Genomic DNA, 19707 nt, shown 5'->3' with positions numbered 1-19707 from the left:
TGAACATAATATTTATGTTACCTTTCAACAGGAAAAGGACACTGGGGAAAAACCTAAGGAAATCTGAAAAAGGTACGGACTTTATAAAGTTCACAAAAAATAAATACTCAATTCCCACTCCCCTGGGTGGAAGTACCACTGTAACATTTAGTGCGACTCTGAGAGCCATTAACTGCAGGCTGGTGGTGGCTCCTGGATTCCCCCCACCCCTAAGGCCCCCGTGCTTTGATCACCTGGGGTCCGGAAGATACCATCCCCCAGTTCTTCCTGTCAGGTAGGGCGCCGGGGCACCTGCAGGGCTGCGGCACCGCTACTGCGGCAAACAGACGCGCATGCGTGCCCAAGGCCCGGTGGTGAGGGGGTTGCCGCGCACGCGCAGGCAAAGCCGGCGTATTTCTTGGTGCCGCCCCGGCAAAGGCCGCGTAGAGTGGAGCTGCTGCCGGAGATGCCTAACGGTGTGTTCTGAGGAGCGGCCAGCGGCGCGATGGAGCGGGCCAGGTCAGCCGTGTGGTGTCTTCCCTCAGAGGCAGCATGGGAAACATTTTTGTTTGCGTGATATCCCAGGCTTCCAGAACTAGAAATATTTCAGTATTTACTGGGGATCTGGGCCCTCAAGTTCTTTGTCCGGAGGCCGGATAGGGCACCTTCTGGAGGCTTGGGGCTGGGCTGGCCCTCCTCGGGGGTATTCTGTCCGCGTCTTGTCAGGTCTTGGCGCGTCTGCACCATCCTGTCGCGTCCCCTCAGACCCTCTCTAGGGTGGCCCTTTGTCCTTGAGGTCCAAGGCCGTGACCGCGGGTGGCGAGGGTACATCGCGGTGGCCACTGTGGTGTGTTAAGTGGGGGAGGGTACAAAGGGTGGGGTCAGTGGGGCTGCAGTACTGGCCAGGGAGCAGCAGGTGCTGTGTCCGCGGAGGCACTGGTGTGTGGCAGTAGTGGGAGGGGGTGGTTGGGGTGGTTCCCGTGGCACTGATATGAAGGAGGTGGCGGGGTGTCCGCAGTGGCTGTGGCGGGGATGATTGGAGGGCGCGGCGGGGTGACCGCGGCGCCTGTGGCGAGGGTGATTGGAGGGGGCGGCAGGAGTGTGGCGGGGTGGCCTGTGTTGCCACGGTGTGGGGACGGCGGGGTGACAGCGATGATGGGGGCCGCAGGGTGGCGGTGGGGCCGTGACAGGGCTGGGGGTCTCGCGGAGTCGCTCTCTGGGCAGTGGTAGAGGGGGTTGAGGGGGAGGGGCGGGGGCGGGCAGTTGGAGGAGGCCATTCGTTTGAAGAAAAGAAAACGTTCAATTTTCTGTGACTAGTGGTGCTCTTAGAATTTGAATACTGTGGCGAAACTCCTACCCTGCGCCTCAGCTGAAGGGGTGGCTGCAGAAATGTCCGGTCCTTATATACTTAAGTCCTTTATTTTTCTCACATTTGTGGGTTTGGTGTAAGATGAGGGATATGATGTCCACAGCCTGTTTAGTGCATCTTGCGGGGGACCTGCCAGGTTCTGGGATGTGACATGTAGGGGTGTCTCTCGTTCGCGTAGGTTTTCCCTGCGTTTGGAATGAGAATTTCTAAGGCCAGCCCGGGAGTGCGCGGGGATCGCTGTCGCGTAACTGCCATTGTGCAGCTCTGCGAAGATGGCTGCTGCCGCAGCTGTATGGGTCTGCGCAGGCGCGAGGGGTGTGTGTGTGGGGGGGGGGGTGCTGCCCCTCCCCCCAGTGCCGCAGTGTGGGAGGGTCAGCTGTGCCACTTCTGCCTGGCAGGGGTGTCAGCCGCACCCTCTGCAAAGCGACGTGCTAGGTAGAGGAGGCGGGCCTGGGTGGGCGGCTGCCGCGTCCTAATGCCGCAGTAGGGAAGGTGTGGGTTTAGGGTGCGCAGGCGCAGCAGCGACGACACCACTTCCCCCCTGCGGTGGGGCATGCTTCGGGGGAAGGGGTTTGCGCAGTCTTTGCTGTGTGGGGTGGCCAGCCACCTCCTTCACCTGTGTACCCAATCCCTGTTTTCTTCCCTACTGTGCTGCAGTGGGGGTAGGGGGAGGGGAGGAAGGAGACAGGTTTGCTCAGCCACTGCCTGGCGTTCCACCATTTCCTTGCAGTGCCGCAGTGGAGTGGGGAAGGTGGGGAGATCAGAGATTTATACAGGGGGCAATTTGTACATTCTTTGCCTGCCTGGAATGGCAGGGCAGCCGCACTGTGCCCCGGGTTTTCTGTTACGCTTAAGGGCCTGGAGGCCAAGAGAGGTGAGGGCATTCCGGGATTTACTGTGCTACTTAAGACAGCCTCCATCACCGGTGCAGGAGCTTTTCCATTTTTGTAGATTCTCCCTAGGTTGTATTGTGAACAGTCTTAATTGTTCGCCACATTCAGGTGGCTTCAGTATCCCTTTAGACAATTCCCGTTCCTATAACTTCTGATTTCAACTTTCCAGGTTATATGATTCCACAACTGCATCTCTTTTAAGTGTCTGTCGTATTTCTTAATCGCTGGATATTCCATTGGTGATGTCATCTTTATAGATACTTTCCTTAAATCAGGGGGTCGCAGCTCCTCCAGAGCTCCTAGGAACTGAGGGCTGAGTTGTGCTTGCTCAAGGAGAACTGGAGAGAGAAAAGTAGAATGTGGGTGTATGTGGGATTAGTGAATTCTTGCCCTTAATCGAATTTTTAAATTAATGGTTTCGTTCCATCATTTTTGAAGTTGGAGCTGCTGTGAATATTTGCTGAGAAAGGATAATTAACAAAGTAACTATTCCTGTATTATGTATTCCACTACTTTGACTTTTGGGGGGATATTTTTAAGGACTTTCTTTGCAGGATTTTGATGTGCTTGCCTTTTTTCTTTTTTTCCTCGTGCATCATAAACAGTATGCCTGGTTGTGTGCTGAGTTAGAATGTAATTAAGGAAAATACAAATTCAGAAGCCTGGGAAGCTTTGTTCTGGAATTATTTTCCAGTAGTTTGAAAAATAGCAGGAGTCTGGTATTTTGCGATACTTATATGATTTGCACCTACTTTTTTCTGCTTGTAGGAAGATAGTGCTTCAAATATGAACTTCTGATCATTTGGCCCTTTGCAAGATGAGTGTGCATCATTCCTGGTCCGCCATTTTGTAGTCATGCCCTCGGGCTCAGGACTTCAATATGGCGGACCCTGTGGAAAGAGGTGAAGTTTGAAGGTCTCTCTCCTGCCTTGTGAATATTTGGTATAGTACCACGGCTTTTTGAGAATGGGGAGGGAGTGTGAACGCTTTCTGAAGTTTAGAGCAAGGACACTTAGTCGAAGGACTGTGTGTTGTTTTCTAAAGCAAGGTACGTTGAGCAAGGGTTGTTGATGGTTAAGGCCGCATCCTTCACTAGTAAAGGTTTGGCAGAGAAGTTTATTTTCTGGTTCCTGAATGCTGGGTGGCTCAGAATTCTTGATGATTCTATAGCGTTTGTTTTGGAGGCACTGATCGTCTTATGTTTGTTGGAAGATCACAGACTGGGATTACCTCACATTATCTTTGTGTTTTTTTATTTCTCATTCTTGAGGTCCTAGTCGTTGAGTTTATAATTGAGTTTTTTTTGAGGGGAGAGGTGTAAGGCATCCTAAATATTTGATAGAATATTAGGCCGTTAGGAAAAATATTGTGTGATCTCATCACATTTTCTTCAGTGCATTTTCAGATTAGTATTTTTTTAATGAAAGTGATTTTGGAGCAAAAAATTAACATTATGTACATATAACATTTTATTTCCTTAAGTGCTGGTTTTCTGAAATGTTCATTTTTGATGAAATCCTATTTATGGATTTCTTTCTCATTAGGTACTTTAGGTGTTGTCACATTGCCTAATCAAAGGTCAAGGAGATTAGCAAAGTATATTCAGTACTTTTACCATTTAAAAATCTGATATGTGATTTCTTAAAAAATGGTCTTTTCTACTGCCTGATTAGAACATTGACGTTTTTGAAGCAAGAAAACAATTTGGGGTTATTGGTAAGCTATTTTGGTTACTTTGCATAATCTAAACATGAATTCTAAAAGCACAGGTTTAGGGAATTATCTTTTGGTATGTGTCCTTTGAATTCTGCCTTTGATATATTACATTGCATGACTTGTGTAAAATGCCTTTCTCTCCTTTCTGATTTGACATTTTAGAATTTCAATTTCGTGAGTGGTTCCTGTAGTTTCTAATCTGGTTGACCCAAGTAGATTTCATGTTCAGATCCTTTGAGCAGACATTTTGTGCGCTGTTCTGAAGATTATAATGTCAGTGGCTGTTTCTTTTTTTTATACAGTTTTAAAATTTCTTATTTTGCAAATCCTAAGAAGCATTTGCACAAGAGGTTGCTTAGACATTTTAAAATTTAAATTTTATTCTTTATTCCACTATACAAAATGATCTATCATAGTAAAATATTTTTCAAACCATTTTTAGAATCAACGTTATTTTTCAGGGATATGTAGGTATGGGTAGTATGCCTGTATATAAATGTATCTCTGTAAGTGTATAGTTTTATATCTGTATGTGTGAATATATGTAGGAATACACAATTTTGCTTAATTTTTAGATAGTTTTTCTCCCAAGTTTTCTGACGTCAAAGGGATGCTAAAGGGAGAAAGTGGTTTTAGGATAGATTTTGACTATTGGTGGATAAAGATATTCTAAGATTTCAATTTTACTTTTTTTTCTTTTCAGTTTTACTGAGATATAATTGACATACATCACTCTACCATGTTTTAATTAGATTTAATTAGGTTAATTAGATGGAGTTTAAAAACTCCATCATACTAAATGTAGTTCTAAATATAATCTTTATTTACTTATTTATTTGGCTGCCTTGGGTCTTAGTTGTGGCACATGGGATCTTCATTGCGGCATGCGGCGTCTTTTGTCACAGTGCGCAGGCTCTCTAGTTGTGGCGTGGGCTCAGTAGTTGTGGTGAACGGGCTTAGTTGCCCTGTGGCATGTGGGATCTTAGTTCCCCGACCAGGGATTGAACCCATGTCCCCTGCATTGGAAGGCAAATTCTTAACCACTGGACCACCAGGGAAGTCCCTATAACCTTTAAAGAAATGGTTATTTCAAAAATTGATGAAGTGGATAAAACAAATCCTCTTTCTGCTTCAGGGACCGTTTACACCTGAGACGGACCACAGAACAGCACGTACCAGAGGTAGAAGTCCAAGTCAAACGGAGAAGAACAGCCTCACTGAGCAACCAGGAGTGAGTACAGTCAGCGTTGAGAACCAATTTAGGGCATTTTCAAATTGGAACAAAGTATCCTGTGATCAGGGGCTTGAAATGAATTTAATTAATGAAAGAAGCTTGTGCATGTTATATCGATATAGCAAAAAAGCAGTTAAATCATCCTTAACCATGCCATCCTAACTTAACTCAACTTTTGTTAAAATTTTAGTAATAAGTATTTCCCTTTTTTCCATATATGTGTGGGTGAGTGGTATCTTGATAAAATTCTACATCCTTCAACATATTTATATTAAAATTATTTCTGCTGTATTTATATTGTTACTAAGTCACTTTTTCTGTGCTTGCAAAATGTTCTGTGCTTTGAAGAGATGTTAATTTATGTATTTATGCTTGCTCTGCAATATTTAGAATTTTATTTTTAGTTAGTACATTTACCCAGTTAAAAACTTGTATACATTTTTTCCCTTCATTTATTTAGGATATGCATACGTATTTCTAGAAGGGACATTTCAATTAAAAATATATTAACATTTCTAATGACATGGTATATATTGAGTCTACAGTTACGTGCATTTTGTCATTACCACAAATCTTGACAGTATCTGTGGGTAACATCATTTTTCTTTCCTAAAGCTGTTATTTTTCAAAATTATAAATATTAGTAATATATGAATATAATTTCTTCTTAAAGCACATAATTTTGAGATAAAAAGTGAGTGCCTCCTTCAGTATACCACTACTCCATTCCTCTTCTCTCTCCAGATATAATCCTCAGGTACTTCGATCTCTATTGTTTCAAACTTTTTCTTATGCATTCATGCGTACACACATGGGGTGAGGGGAGGCATCTTTGTGATTTGTTTGTTTACATACATGAGATTTATTCTGTAACAATGTGCCTTGGGGATCTTTCCATGTCAGTGCATATAAATCTACCTTATTTTACAAATTGCAGAGTATGGGTGTTGTAATAACATAGTTACATTTATCATTAGCTTACTGATGGATATTTAGGTTGCTTGCTTTTCTTAGTTATTACAATGAAGGTAAGAGCAGTCAATCTGAAAATTAATATTGCAGTTGTCCCTTGAATAACAAGGGAGTTGGGGCACAACCCCCCACATAGGCAAAAATCCCCATATATCTTTTGAGTTCCCCCGAATTTAACTGCTAATCGCCTGCTGTTGACCAAAAGCCTTACTGATAACATAAACAGTTGATTAACACATATTTTTACGTTAAATGTATACCTACATATATTTTATGCATTCATGACATACCTAACGTTTTCTTTTTTCGATATTTTTATCCTCTGTGGTTTGTCTGCAAGTTTTTTCAAATTGTCACAAATCTCCAAAAACTTTTCCAATATATTTATTGGAAAAAAACTCAACATATAAGTAGACCCACGCAATTCAAACCCATGTTCAAGGGTCAGCTGTAGTTATTAATATTTATTTGTATTTTATTTCACTTCAAATGTAAAGCTTTTTACAGAAATTGTTGTAAAAAGTAGATAACATTTTGCGTCTTATTTTTGTTATTTGTTCATTTTGTATGTGGAAAAACTTCAGTATATTTGCACGTTTAAAACTATCGGTGAGGCGAAAGATTTCTCCATTTTCCCATGTTTATTTTACTTATTCTTCATAGTTCATTATTCTTTCCTTTGTTACATTTTCGTTTTGGAAATTACTTTGAAAAGGAATATTTAAGAGTGAATAGTTTATAGTTTGTCCTTTATAATAGGCATTTGCCTATTTTCTTTTATATAGTAATGTAATTTTTCCCCTTCAGTCTCTTGTAACTTCAGAGTTTTTAAAAGTGCCATTTTTTCCTCCCCAGAGTCTCTAGAAATATCTTGAGGTAGTTTAGAGATTGGTGGAGGTATGGGTGGAGGGGATTTCTTGGGGGAGGATCTTTGTTAGTGGGTGAAGGTTCTATCATATTTGTTATATTTTATTAGAGCCTTTATCCAGTGCAGCATCAATGTGGACCAGTATAACAGATTATCATATCCTAATCTTGTAAAAGACTGCTTTAGGTGTCATTAGTTTGTCAATATCTATGGAAATATTTTGTTGCTTTTGAAGAAGAAATAACTTCATTTTCCTGATGTCTGTTATGTATATTATGTAAAAATACTAGAGGGTGCTGCACTACGGGAAGAAGCTGAGGGGAGTTTTGAGTTAGGAAAATAGTGTAATTTCCCCAGCCACCTTTATCCACTTTGTGAGTGGATTATAGGAACAGGTAAGCAGTATTGATATTCTCTAAGCCCAGCTTTAATCCTGAGTCATCTAGTTAGCATTAACTTTGGTGTGATCCCAGAGGCCCACCATGAATAACAAAGATACTGCTATCACTTGTTAAACTCAAAGGATTAGAGGTTACCTCCAGCCTAATTCTTTATGTTAAAAATGTTATTTAAAAACTACAGAAAATTGCGGAAAACCTTTTAGCACAGTCCCATTTTCAAATCCATCTGCTGTTGAATATTTTCATATATATATACTTATCAACAAGGGCAGAATTGGCTGGTGATTTTTTTTTTTTTTTCCGTGCTTGTATTATTAGCCAGCAACTCTGTAACCTCCTGCATCTCTTATCCTCAGGATCAGATTCACAGCTAGATGACTGATAGGTAGGAATATATTGAGCGTTTTTTTCCAGAATTCTCTGATGACTAACAGATGGTTGTTTACATAGTTTAAGAGCTTAAATAGCCTGGGCCCTGAAAGTTCTTTGTTTCAGGTAATGACTTGTCAGCATGAATGACAGCCTTAATGTCTCACTGGAAATGCCTTAACAAATGCCCACCTCCCTCCTTGGGGGTTAAAGAATTGTTTCCAGATTGGAAAGTAAGTAATGGATATTATACTGATGGTACTTTTCACAGGGCATTTTAAACAAAAAGAGCTTTTTTTTTTTTTTTTAAGTTCCTTGCTAGTATCCCCCAAGAGGGTAAGTATCCCTCAGTCCCAGTAACTCTGTGTGGAGTCTCCAGTTTTATACTTTCTTCATAAGGTAATGGCATGCTCTGACCCTAAATGAGGATCTCCTTAAATGTAAGGGTCTCTGTGTTTTCTTTCACATTGTTATCTATATAGGAAAATGTCTTTTCATTTATGTGTATTGTGTTCTTGTCATAGGTGTCACCTGTATCCAAGGCGATCTCAGCAGCAGCAGCAAGTACCTGTGGTGGATTTCCAGGCGGAACTGAGACAGGCATTCTTAGCTGAGACACCAAGAGGTGGTTAAAGAAGTATTGGAACACCCAGGTAGCTGATTCCAAGAGAGAAAACAAAATAAAACAGGTTAGAGCTGATGCAGTCATGATCAAGAATAAAGAACTAATTAAAGAGTAGGGTGTTTGGAGGTCATTTAATTATTTGGGTTATGTCCAAAGAAGTTTTTTTTCTTAAAGGCTTCATACAAATAAACACATAGCAGAAAGTTTAAAAAAGTAAAAGCAGGGTCTTAATGCTTTTACCCTGATGCTTGTCATGTATTACTTTTCAGACATTGTATAGTCCTTGCTTTTTTAGGTAGTTCTTTTTTTTTTTTTTTTTTTTTTTGTGGTACATGGGCCTCTCAGCGGCCATGGCTCACGGGCCTAGCTGCTCTGTGGCGTGTGGGATCTTCCCGGACCGGGGCACGAACCCATGTCCCCTGCATCGGCAGGTGGACTCTCAACCACTGCGCCACCAGGGAAGCCCTAGGTAGTTTTTTTATTCATATTTAACTTGTACTGATTTTCACCGTAACATATGAAAAATATTTCATTATAAATAGCTGCTGAATATCCTGCTAATATGTTTTATAATTTCTTTTTATGAGAGACTTCATTTTTTTTCTGCTGGTAGTTTGAAATAAAGCTTCAGTGAATTGCTTTGCATAAAACTTTAGATAGGATCATTTCCTTGGATATGCAGATGTAAAAATAAATTGAGTCAAGGAATTTGAAATTAAGGTACATTTTCTGAATTGTATTATGAATTATTACATTAGTCTGTTGTCATGAAAAAATATAGTGCCAGTTACACTTTCATCTTCATTGTTTATGTTAATTATATATAATTTGTTTCTATAGAATTATAAATACATATCACATCCATTAGCAAATGAGAAGCTAAGTATTTCCCATGCTTATTTACTAATTTTTTTGTTTTATCTTTTTCTTACCTTTTTTTACCAGTGTGTTTAAATCAGCTGACAATGTAATAAAGCTATTAATCTATGATTTTTCAATGTTACGTAGGTTTATTTACAGTGTGTCTTGTGTTGGTTGCTTAGATTTTTAGGAAAACGCTATTAATTTTGATTTAATACTTTATTTTTCCTTTCCGACTTTTAAAAAATTAAGATCTCAATCCAAAGGGTTTAATATATACTTTTTAGAAACTACTAGAGGAAAGGGGTTTATAGATGAGTTTTCTTCTAGATTTTCTTTATTTCTATTTTGAAATATAACCCCTCAACTCAAATTAATTAGGCCTGTTTATGGCCATCATTTCAAATTTTAAAGCAAAGCGAAAATCCTCCCCAGCTGAATCCTTTACCCAGCATTCGGCAGTAATTGATTGGATTTCATTGCAAGACAGTGGAATTGATTTCGGGGGGCGGGTAGAATCTGATCATTGTCCTCAGCTGTTCCCCAGAGTAAGGGCGTTTTTAAATAAGTAAGTGTGCATAATTGACTATTTTTAACCAAGAATTTTTTGGCTTCTCAGTGCAGTTTACATACTCTTGTAAGTCCCTGAGTAAAGTATTATTTAAATTATACATTATCTGTAAGTAGGACCATCCAGTTTTCTGAGTTTCAAGTGCTCGTTTCATCTAAACAGTACTAGGTACTAGGATTGTTATAGAGCAGGAGTTGGTAAAGTATCTGGCCCATTTATTGCCTGTTTTTGTAAATTTATTGACACACAGCCATGTCTATTTATTTACGTATGGCCTGTGGCTGTTATTGGCAGTACAGTGGCAGATGGGAGTATTTGTGACACATTGAATGGCAGGCAAAGCCTACAATATTTATTATCTTTCCCTTTAAAAGAAAAAGTTGGCTAATCTCTCTTAGAGAACCACTTTCAAAGATGAAAACACTAAGATGGGGCCAGTAGGGAAGTGGTGATAATATACAGTGTGGTGAAGGGAAAGGGGTTGTAGAAGGAGAGTATATGAAGTAAATATTCCACGGTAGAGAACCAGATGAATTTCTGGGATAAGGGTCAGGTCTAAGACTAGTGCTAAAGTCTACTATACATGTAAATGGGTAAAGGCATTTTAACAATTGATATGTTTTCTTTTTCATTATAAAAATCTAAATCATGTGAGTGATAGCCAAGAAAAATGGGAAAGTAAACCACAGACTTTAAATACCCATGTTTCAACCGCAGCAGCATGAGGTTGAATTTTCTTTCATTTTGCCCTTTTGCTTTTCTTTTGAAAATGTAGTTAATTGTAATCATGCTTTTAAACTATTCCACTTAAATGTATATCATTAATGTTCCTTCATTTTATTACATAGTCCTCACAGTTATCATTTGTAATGAATAAATGATGGTCCATTCATGATTTACTTTTCATTTGTACCTGTGTTTTTTTTCCCTAGTTTGCTATGCTGTTATGAATATTAGTGCTATATTTTTAAGATATATTTGGTACTTTTAATTTATTAGGGTAAGGATCCAATTTTGGGCTTAGGGTATAAATACTAGTATGATTCTTAAATGTTTTGTTATGTTGCTTTCTAACAGCATCATAAGCAGTGTTGATTTGCCATCAAGAATACTTACTAGAGTGATAATTTCTCAGTACCACCTTTGTTGTCTTTTTTTTTCCCTTTGATAAATAAACAGTTTCAAAAAGGGAAACATTGTTTTCCTCTGGTTTAAATGGCATTGCTTTGTGGATTAATAATTTCCACTTATTTGTGTTTTCTCATGTTAGACTTTTTGCATTTTTTTTTTCTGTGAAGGGTCTGTTATTTAACCAATAGAATGAACACTAATACATTACCATTATTCTGTGACTTCTCATTTCTTACATGTTGCTTGGCCAAGTCTGACCATCATATCCTTTGATTTAAGGAAGCTTTACATATTTACGTAGTTTAATCATTTCAAACTCCACACTTTTCAAAAGTTTGAGAACTTCCTCCTCTGAGGAATCCCAGGATATTTTTGGTCAGGCTTTCTGGGCCATTTATTTGCTTATGTGCACTTTCATCAGGAGATTTACCGTAACTGCTAATTCCTTAATGCAGTGTGATATTGCTGCTCTTGTCTTCTTCCTCATAAAGCATTTTGTTCTCCTCTACTGTGGAGATACATTTGATCATTCTACAAAGTGATATATCTCCTTTCCCTTACAAGGGTTCATGATTATGGTGTGCTAAATTTAGGAACGAGAGATAAGTGTTCCTAAATTTCAAGTCCCTCTTATTAAGGGAAGCCTTTCCTAACCTCCCTAGTCAGTCAACCCCTATTCTGAGTGAAATGTATATCCTATTATGCAAATTATTTTATACATATTACATCCTCAGTTCTGAGGTCTCCAGTTCTTTAGTCCATGACTCAAATCACCAGATGCATTTTTATGCTTGATAACTGGGTAACAAGATAGTGGGTATGGGAGGGGTTTGGAACCTCAAACAGGTTAGATGGACAGACACATGCCTGACTGGCCTTCCTTTTTTGTTCTGATCCAGTATACCAGGAAATCTTGTTTGCATTTGTTGATCTCTTAATAGCTAAACTCTATGAACTAGGGCTGATGACGTATGTGTTTACTGAAAGGCCAAGCGGGATAAAACATTTGAAACAGGTCGGATTGGGAAATCTCAACTCTAAAATCTGTTTGGCACTTGAAGGTAAAAGCCCTGTCTCTGAATTTTAAACTTTTACTGGAGAGGTTACTACAAATTCCCACCTTAAATGCACATTTGATACTAGTTTCCATTATATTAATCTTTACATCTGAAAGCTTTTTGTGATTACATTTCTTTCCTTTAAATGAAGTTTTCAAAAGCTACATCCAGCTACATCTTTTTTTTTCCCTAATAATCACTGTCTTGTGGCTCATTGTCTGGTTGCATGTCTCCATTGTTGGTAAGGGAGTGAGCTCCAGTAGTAGTGTCTTGTTGAACGTTTAGCTGTGTTATTTTTCTTTGAGGGCACCAATGGCCGTGTAAAAAGTAATCTTACTATGAACTTTGACCATTATTTGAAAGTCCAGACAGTTTACTTTTTAAAAACAGCTTTCTTGGTGTATAGTTCCTATACCATAGAATTTATCCAGTTATAAACAAGTGCTTTTTAGTAAATTTACAGAATTTTGCAGTCACTGCCACATATACTCTTAGTATTTTCCATTACCCAAGTAAGATCCCCTCGTGCCCATTTAATTCATTCCCCATTTCCACCCCTAGTTCAGATAACCACTTGATTTACTTCCTGTCTCCATAGGTTGATGAAGATCTTAAATCTTAGATATGCTATCATAAAAGTGGAAGTTGCTAGTAATTCAAACATACGAAGTATTCCTGAATTTATCGTCTGCTTTATAGAGAATCCTGTCAGAATTCAGAACATCTGAATTATAGGCCTTAAACTTCTCATGTGAATTTGGATTAGAAACTACATTTATTGGGGGGAGGATTGACTTTCAGGAAAAGCTGCACAAAGGATGCATGGTGGTTTACATGTGGAGAACAAAGCTTGGGAGATATTCTGAGTAATGATCAGTTTATTTTATTAGAAAACCGGATATCCCCCAAGTTCTCATAAAAATGTATTGAACTGCCATCAGATTTTGGTAATTATAGCGAAACATCCCCTCTGCATTTTACCATCCTTACTGAATTATTTATTTTATATCATTATGATCTCTTCTAATCTAGTGTTATATTTCCACATGTATAATGGTATCCTCACCATTCTTTTACTTTATTGTTTTGATGTTGCCATCGTTCATAACCACTATTTAAATGATTTCATTTTCACATCCTAAAATAGATTTTAAATGTACTTAAGCAGTTTACTGTTTGGAAATTTTCTCTATTGAATATAGAGACATAGTGGAGACAACAATTTGTGTGTTTCCTTTTAAATGAGTATAATTAGCAGTTTGAGACCCTTTACCAGTTTTGGCTAGGTTTGGTTCTCATACTTATTCAAAGCATTTTCTTAAGTATATTGGGGGGAAATGAGAGTATTGTTCTAATGCCTGTTTCTTTGATTACTAAGAAAGTTGACCGTATATCCGTGTAAACATTTAGTAGTTTTATGTCCCCTTTTAACAAAGGACATCTTAAGCAGGTATATGATAATATATTAGCTTCTTGGTGAAGGGAGATTTCCTAGCTTATTTTGAAGGGACTTTGGCTTGGGGAAAGGGAACACTGAGTTGGAAAACATTTAGGTAGTTCAGCCAAGGAGCAAAAGTTTGGACTAACTCAGATGGAGAAACTTAAAGATACCAAAATGTTGAAGTTGAGATGACTTGGTGTTAATTTGTGACCAGAGAATGAAACACTACCTTAAATAAGGATGGAAAGAGAAAATAATACATTTTGGGAATGGAAAATGAAGCTTATTTTTGAAACGTTTAAAAATTTCTGTGTAAAATTAAATTTAACCACCTGTTAACTCTGGGTGTGTACAATGTGGAAGTTAAGGTGATGGAATAGTGAAATTTGGTGTTTACTTGGTGGGTATGAGAGTATGAGGGGATGTTTTTGAATGTCTTTTATAGTGCTTTTCATGCAAAATTGTCTACCTGTTTTAAAACATGGTAGATTGCAGTGCAGCTAGATCATGCTTTCCTCTGCAGGCTCCATCTACTATTCGAAGCTTCCGCCCCAGCTTGCATTGTTTGTAGGAGAACGTGCATCATACCTTTATCTGTAGCCTTCCCTTAGGTCTTAAGGATCCTGAAACTTGCCTGTGGACATTGGATTTGGTGGAGCAGCAATCATGGTAAGATGTATATTAGGGCAGAGGGGTGAGAAGCTAATGTAAATGCCCAATATAATTTCCAGAGTGTGGGGTGTTTGGGGGTTCTTAATATGGAATTAATCTATAGAGATGACGGTTCATTCATGGAATAACAACTGGTGAAGACCTATGTCTGTGGTCCTGTTACAGTGGTATAATGGTTTGGGAAACATCTTAAGAGGAATCTTGCATTGTGAGGAAATACAAAAGAGAGTTTTTGGTCATAATTACAGTGGTAAGGGACCGTCCTGCAGATGGGGGACTCTGAGGTCAGATTTCAATAGATAACAAGACTACTTTAAAAATGGAGGGTCCAGCAAAACCACAGCCAGGGGAAAGGCCTTGGCAGAATCAACAGGGAAAGAAAAATGGAGGGGTTTGGGGCTTTGAGGCTTGATTGGTACAAAGGAAGGCTGTCTGTAGAGAGAAATACAGCATCCTAATCCATTTTGTGTTTCTGTTTAAGTTTAGCTAATCAAGAACATATATTCTTAACTGGAAAGATATCCAAAGGGACTGAAAATTAGTTTTTGAGGAATGGGAAGAATGTTAGATTTGACAGTGGTTTGTGGTCTTCAAAAGGGCCACAGTATGTAAATAGATACAGTATTTCTGCATATTAAAGTTTCATTGGAGTGGGCAATTAGGATGAAAATCTTTTAAAAAGGTGCCTTAGTGGGACAAAAATGAAAGAAAAAGAATTTGAGGAACACTGATCAAAGTTCTGAATTATATGGGATGTGGGGTGTGGTGGAACCAGGACAGAGATCTTTAAAAGGGAACTGAAAAATGATACATCGTATTTGCAGTGGGTCGATGGGAGTTGCAAAGATTTGATGGAGATAGGAGTTTCCCACCATTTGGCTAGGTGTCTAGAGGAAAAGAAATAGCTAACAGCGTAAAGTATTCTGTATGAGGGTGGAGCTTGGGATTAGAATTTGGGAAAGGACAGGGATTAAAATGATGGAATACTAGAAGGGAGAGCTGGGTTTGGGAGTCTCTTGGGGAGGAAATATATTTAGGGTACTGGAAGACTGCATAGGGAGGGATTCTGAGAAGCAGAGCGTTCCATAGGGGAGTATAAATGGTCCTGGGTCCAAATTTGGTCTAGTATCTTAAAGGTATGGAGAAAAGAAATGGAGGCATGATATTTTTGTTAAGAAAGCCAGGTTTGGATTGTTATAGGAGTGGGGAAGAAACAGGAAAGGGTTAGAAAGTAGCTGCAGACAAGCTGATGACTAACTCTTCTCTTACTCCTTCCAGACTGTGGGAAAGAGCAGCAAGATGCTGCAGCACATTGACTATAGGATGAGATGTATCTTGCAAGATGGCCGGATCTTCATTGGCACCTTTAAGGCCTTTGACAAACATATGAACTTGATCCTCTGTGATTGTGATGAGTTCAGGAAGATCAAGTAAGGCCATTTGGGTTTGGGCAGTGGGATACTGAGGGAGAAGCTGAACAGTAGGGAGGGTAACTGAAGGAGGTAGGGTAAAGGCAGGACTGGTCTCTTGTCTAATATCCTGGCCTCATCTCTGAATTGGATGAATCTCCCAGTATTAAGAGTCAGCTGTATCCATACTACTGTTTTAATTTTGGAAATACAATTATGAACTAAACTGGGAATAAGACTGTATGGTATGATCAAAATAACAAGTTATATTTATTTAGAAAATTGAGAAATGATCAGTAACATTAATCTGCAACATTCCCTCAACAAGATTGAGGGAATCTTAAGAATAACAATTACTCTTCATGGTTGAGGAGTTGAGATGTGAATAGAATAATTCAGGCTGTGTCTAGCAATTGTTTGGCCAGCCTCTTTGCATGCCCCTTGTTTTGTCTGAATCCTCATGGTCAGTGTTGATTTGGTCTCAATCCCTAATCCCCTTGCTTATTTATCTTTGTGGTTTGCCCATGCTGTTTCTTCAGAAATAATGTCTGTATGTTTGTGCCTTACCATAGGAGGTCACCCTCTTTGCACCTGTGATTGGGGAGCTTCCTTTAACTATAAGAGCATGCCACTTGCTAGATCCCAGGGACATTCTACTTCCATTCAGTTGACTTTTCATTCAGAGTATTTGGGTCAGTGCTTGTAATATCTCCAGATGTTCAAGATGGCTTTGTTTCAGGCTCTTGGCAGAATTTACAAGGCATCACCCTTGACCATTGGCTTTATTTCTTCTGTTTCCACAGTTAACGATATACTGTCCAAAAATTTAATTTGACCACTTCATTTAGGGATTTCAGATATGAAGAGAAAGGTGATGATGACCTTTGCCTGACTGCTATAAGTCTGTTCTTCTCAAATCTGAATAGAATTAGTAACATATTCCTGTCCTTCCCTTTTTATTCATTCTTAGTCGTCTTCCTGCATACAAAGTTGGATTATTTCAGAAATTCTAGAATGGTGAATGCTTCAATGTTAATTTTTTGTTTAAATAATCTGCCTTTTTACTGAAAAGAATTTTTAAAAATACAGTGTTGATGAATACTACAGACATTTGATGAATGCTTTAGGTATATTCTTAATTTCTGTTTCACTCTTCAGTAAGTTACAGGAATAATCTCTCCTAAATAATGCATTACCTGTAGTATGTGGTATAAGCCTCATGCATGTATGATTTTTGCTGCTGACAGATGAAGAAATTAGAATCACAGAGATTAGAAGAAAGTTTTCAAAAAAATTTCCCATGGTTATATAGTATGTGGTAAGTCCAGGAATAAACAGGTGTCTGTTATTAAAAACTTTTTGGTATGGCGTCATTGCCTCTTGCTGTTCCCATCCTTTATTTCAGTTGTCTGTCGTCAGTATTTACGTATTTAGTTAAAAAATGATTTAAATCCCATCTTAACATGAAAACTTGAGGTTTCAGTTTTGCCTGTCTTTAAAGTCTTAGCCAGTGGCGATCATTTTATAATGTATAGAAATATTGAATTACTGTGTTGTGCATCAGAAACTAACATAGTGTTGTAGGTCAATTATACTTCAAGAACAAACTCATAGAAAAAGAGATCAGATTTGTGGCTACCAGAGTAGGGGATGGGGGAGGGTGAGTTGGATGAAAGTGGTCAAAAGGTACAAACTTCCAGTTTTAAGATAATTAGGTACAAGGGATGTAATGTACAACATGATGAGTATGATTAACACTGTTGTATGTTATATATGAAAGTGGTTATGAGAGTAAATCCTAAGAGTTTTCATCACAAGGAAAAACATTTTTTCTTTTTTATCTATAAGACGTGTTGGATGTCCACTAAACGTATTGTGGTAATCATTTCATGATGTATGTAAGTCATTATGCTGTACACCTTAAACTTACACAGTGCTGTATGTCAATTATATTTCAGTAAAACTGAAAGAAAAAAGTAAAATTCCAAGTTTTGCAATCAGTACTATTAAAAAAACAGTCCTAGCTGCGTTACTTGCATCTGTGTTTCACAAAGAAGAAATTAGTTTTGCTGTAGTATAACACTGAGGGAACATTCTGGAAGATTGAAGTATGATAGGAAAAGAGCCATTCACCCTTATATATCAGTTGAGTCTAGTTTTGTTTGTCATAACTCATTAACTGTTTGAGCATGAGCATCTGAGCATTAATTATTGTCTTCATTGATACTTATCTATAAAAATGTTAGTGAGTGACCCATAACTTATCATACTAAAATTTTCTTCTGATTTACAGGCCAAAGAATGCTAAGCAGCCAGAGCGTGAAGAAAAGCGGGTTTTGGGTCTGGTATTGCTGCGTGGGGAGAACTTGGTTTCCATGACTGTGGAGGGACCACCCCCCAAAGATGTAAGGAAGATGTAGGACAGGACAGAACATTAATGTGGAAGGACATCACATTATTTGAAATATGTGCTAAATCAGGGTACAGCAGAGGCACAGTATAGTGTGCCTTTGTCAGGTAACACGTGCCTGGCACTTGATGTAAGTTCTTGCTTGTCTATTCTGGGAGATTAAGGGTTTTCTGATGGGTTAGTCTACCTGCTGGCTGCAACCTAGATAAGGGTAGGAGTTGGTGATTTATTTCCTCTTGGTAAGGTTGTGAAAATATATGGACTCACAGTTTGACAAATGTACAATTTAATCTGTAGGATGCCTTCGGTGATGCTATTTTGAATACAGAACTAATATGAGATAGGTAATAATGGGAAAATGGTGGGAAAGGGGTAGCTTTTTAGGAATAAGATTATTGATAACTTTCATAAATCATTTGATTTCAAGCTATAATTTTTTTGTTTCAGACTGGCATTGCTCGGGTACCACTTGCTGGAGCTGCAGGAGGCCCTGGGGTTGGTAGGGCAGCCGGCAGAGGTGTTCCAGCTGGTGTTCCAATTCCCCAGGCTCCTGCTGGATTAGCAGGCCCTGTCCGAGGGGTTGGGGGGCCATCCCAACAGGTGAGGAACCACAAGTTTTTATATTATTGGGAGAAAGTGCCTAGAACCTGAGGCTGAGGAGACTGAAAAAGCTGAGCGTACGTACTATACTATGTAAGCAGCATATACTGTAGAGGGAAGAAAGGTACAGATGTACATTAGGAAGGCAGTAGATTAAAGCCACCATGATAACAGTAACTCATCACTGTTGATGAGTGAAGAGGAATATGGATGGATAAACCGGAGTTGAGAAAATGCAAAAGGGCTGATTAGGTTAAAAGGGGGCATGTTCAGTTTAAAGGAGAATGTGATAGTGTGCCAAGATTTTTTTAAATGAGAATAAGAGAAGTGCAGAATTGCGTTAATTTTTTGTTTAATAGTCCGTGATCAACTGCTTATTTTCTGTATTTGAATGATGCAAGGAAGTGCCTTACCTTTACTGTCTTTCTAACCATTCCTTCTCAGGTAATGACCCCACAGGGAAGAGGCACTGTCGCAGCTGCTGCAGTTGCTGCTACTGCGAGCATTGCTGGAGCCCCAACTCAGTATCCACCAGGGCGTGGGACTGCACCTACACCTGTTGGTCGAGCAACTCCACCTCCAGGTAAGGAATTGATGGACAAGAACTAAAAGAATTTGATTCTTAGATATAGGTGTGGATCTGTGAAAAAATTGTATCATCTTGAGGAGTGATGATGAAAAATAAGAAGATACTGAATTAAGGCCCAGCCTAACTACCTAACTAGGAACTTGGAATATGTTTTCCACTTTTGGAAACTGATTTTAAATGAAAGGCTATGAACTCTTTTGAATTGGGATGGCCAGCATGGCAGTGGTCAAGGAGAAATTGTTCAACTCTACTTAGTACCAGGCTTATTTCTTTAAATATTATCTTGTGTTTAATGCTCCCATCTTAGCTGATTTATGAGGCCTTTATTTCTGCCATTTTTCATTCTAGGAATTATGGCTCCTCCACCTGGTATGAGACCACCCATGGGCCCACCAATTGGGCTTCCTCCTACTCGAGGGACGCCAATAGGCATGCCCCCTCCAGGAATGAGACCCCCTCCACCAGGAATAAGAGGTTAGTGGGTATTCATATTCTCAGTGGTGCTATCCAGGCCCCTGAATATTTATATGTTTTTCTAT

General features: G+C 39.1%; 2 protein-coding genes across 10 annotated transcripts in view; both read left to right on the top strand.

Annotated features, from left to right (window-relative positions):
* The first annotated feature begins 324 nt into the window (after positions 1–324).
* Positions 325–14148, top strand: SNURF (SNRPN upstream open reading frame). 3 transcript variants are annotated; one of them, XM_079910867.1, is made up of 4 exons: positions 325–498; positions 5093–5188; positions 8326–8454; positions 14012–14148. In XM_079910867.1, the coding sequence occupies exons 1-3, from the start codon at positions 485–487 to the stop codon at positions 8432–8434; spliced, it is 219 nt and encodes a 72-aa protein (XP_079766993.1). In that variant the 5' UTR covers positions 325–484; the 3' UTR covers positions 8435–8454; positions 14012–14148. The 3 variants fall into 3 exon arrangements, 2 of the variants coding, with proteins under 2 accessions (XP_079766993.1, XP_079766992.1); XR_013825758.1 differs by having other exon boundaries at positions 348–498; positions 8326–8490; positions 14012–14143; XM_079910866.1 differs by lacking the exon at positions 14012–14148 and having other exon boundaries at positions 344–498; positions 8326–9382.
* SNRPN (small nuclear ribonucleoprotein polypeptide N) overlaps positions 14019–19707 on the top strand; it is a 34277-nt gene continuing 28588 nt past the window's right edge. For all 7 annotated transcript variants that reach the window (XR_013825750.1, XR_013825751.1, XR_013825752.1 and 4 more), the window contains exons 1-6: positions 14019–14157; positions 15439–15590; positions 17863–17974; positions 18427–18579; positions 19024–19162; positions 19517–19642. Coding sequence is in view for 1 of the 7 variants with exons in the window: in XM_079910829.1 (XP_079766955.1) it covers positions 14155–14157; positions 15439–15590; positions 17863–17974; positions 18427–18579; positions 19024–19162; positions 19517–19642 (685 nt within the window). In the remaining 6 variants the exon portion in view is untranslated. The remainder of the gene's footprint in view (positions 14158–15438; positions 15591–17862; positions 17975–18426; positions 18580–19023; positions 19163–19516; positions 19643–19707) is intronic.

The sequence above is a fragment of the Stenella coeruleoalba genome (genome assembly GCF_951394435.1).
Source record: "Stenella coeruleoalba genome assembly, chromosome: 2".
NCBI classification, from domain to species: Eukaryota; Metazoa; Chordata; class Mammalia; order Artiodactyla; family Delphinidae; genus Stenella; species Stenella coeruleoalba.
The sequence above is the reverse complement of the archived record's forward strand: the minus strand, read 5'-3'. Positions and strand labels throughout refer to the sequence as shown.